The sequence below is a fragment of the Pundamilia nyererei genome, unplaced genomic scaffold (assembly GCF_000239375.1).
Source record: "Pundamilia nyererei isolate P.nyererei 1_Seehausen unplaced genomic scaffold, PunNye1.0 scaffold00028, whole genome shotgun sequence".
NCBI classification, from domain to species: Eukaryota; Metazoa; Chordata; class Actinopteri; order Cichliformes; family Cichlidae; genus Pundamilia; species Pundamilia nyererei.
Window position 1 is genome coordinate 1,948,188 of NW_005187429.1, and position 1,954 is coordinate 1,950,141.

The 1,954-nt window shown below is 38.2% G+C and overlaps 1 protein-coding gene across 2 annotated transcripts in view; it reads left to right on the forward strand.

Moving 5' to 3' along the window:
- The window catches only part of cibar1 (CBY1 interacting BAR domain containing 1), a 7,701-nt gene that overhangs the window by 1,908 nt on the left and 3,839 nt on the right, over positions 1-1,954 (forward strand). For both annotated transcript variants that reach the window (XM_005728375.1, XM_005728374.1), the window contains exons 4-6: positions 677-778; positions 1,014-1,019; positions 1,218-1,322. In XM_005728375.1, the coding sequence (XP_005728432.1) occupies positions 677-778; positions 1,014-1,019; positions 1,218-1,322 (213 nt within the window). The remainder of the gene's footprint in view (positions 1-676; positions 779-1,013; positions 1,020-1,217; positions 1,323-1,954) is intronic.

Here is a 1,954-nt window from a genome sequence, read left to right on the forward strand (position 1 = left end):
TGTCTCCTGAATCCAAACTGGAAGCTGGTTCCACAGAAGAGGGGCCTGAAAACTGAAGGCTCTCCCTCCCATTCTACTTTTAAATACTCTAGGAACAACAGGTAAGCCTGGATGAAGGAGCCTAGGGGGCAGTGAGGGAATCAGAGCAATTTGCTGTTGGTGTCATTACTATGGCAAAGGCACATGAGGGCAGTATTGTCTTAATGATAACATATCGCTACCTCTACAAGCCACTTTGACCCATTGCCAGCACTCTTCTCTGATAACCACTAAGTATATCAAGAAGACATCCTGTGGTATTTCACAGATGCCGCACTACTGTCCAAATTGTCTTAAGTAAATGTTTGTCTTGTTTGGCTTTTAGTCCTTGTGTGTGTGTGTGTGTGTTTACTTGTATTCTGCTCTTGCATGCATTCATTCATTTTAATTTTTTAAAAAATGTGCCCTCTCCTTCAATATGTTCAACGGCTAAAGTCACAGAGCAATTAAAAACCTATGGTTGACAGTACAGTTGAAGATAAACCAAAAACTTGCACAACAGGATCTACTGGAGATCCTGATCCTCACTGATGCACACCAAATTCTTATATGTTAAGTCATGTTTAGCAAACTGTGCATTACATGCTACCACTATTAATTCTTTTGATAACTTCTGGGAATTTGTGTATCCGTGCAGGAGGATCTGAAGACTACTCAGAGTGCCAGAGACAGAGAAGCCAAACAGATGGCTCAGCTCGAGAGGACCAGGCAGAGAAACCCCTCAGACAGGCAGATCATTGTATCCTTGACTTGTTTCTCTTCAGTTCTTTAAATCTCTCTCTGATACCAGATTGACAAAAAGGCTTCAGTGTTACAACAGCCATCTGTATAAATAATCAAATGAATGCCTGCTAATATCAATTCAATTCTTCGTTAGTTATAGACATCAGCTTAGAGCTGTTTGAAATGTTTGTTGTGCCAAGTTTGGACAGTTTAAGCTTATATTTCTTAAGTTTCCTTGACTGAGCTTTCAGTCTCAGGTGCGTCCCATGTAATATGTGTTTTCATCAGTGGTAATGTATGAATAGAAATATGAAAAACATTCCAGAAACAAACTCACAAGCACAGTGTAAATTCTTTACAAGAGCTTAAACCAGTTGGACATTGCACCTGACTTATTTTAGTCTGTTATGTTTTGAGTTGAGTTTTATATGTATATATATTGTTTTTGCCGTTAGGCTGAGAGTGAACTCCAGAGAGCCACCATGGATGCCACACGTACCACGAAGCAGCTGGAGGAGACCATCGATGAGTTTGAGAGGCAGAAGATCCAAGACATCAAGGTTTACTTTCTGTGCACCTCAGATTATTAAGTACTGGCTTCAAACTTGCATTAAAGCATCCACACTTGAGAATTTTAAAGAAAACATATTTAATTAGTAAAAATTTGGAACCGTTAAAATGCAATAGGAATGAGTAACTTATAAGAAAGACCGAATGACAACTGACCCGACCTGTATGTAGTACAGCTAATGTTATTTTAAACTATAAATAATAAACCTAAATAAATAAGTTTACAGTTTAAACAACTGAATTATCAAAAAATATGATTTTGAGCTGTGTTTAACACGGTCACTAATAGAGGAAAGGATGCAACATTCAACATTTTGTTACAGGTCAGATACTTAAATCCTTATATTAAATTCAGTTGTGATAGCTCTTAATTGTAAACATAGAAATTAAGATGGGAATGATTGAACAGGCAAGCAGTACTTGACTACAGAGTAACAAATGGCCACATCTGCCGTTCACAGCAACTACTTGCAGACTTTTATGTCGATCGTGGTTCTTTGGACGTAGCATGGAAATATCTGGAAAGATTTCCCTGTTGTGACCATGTTTCACCCTCAGTTAATGGTGTAGAATTGTAGAGGCGTGCCAGACAGGAAATAAAAATTTGCCAGTTGTTAAAACC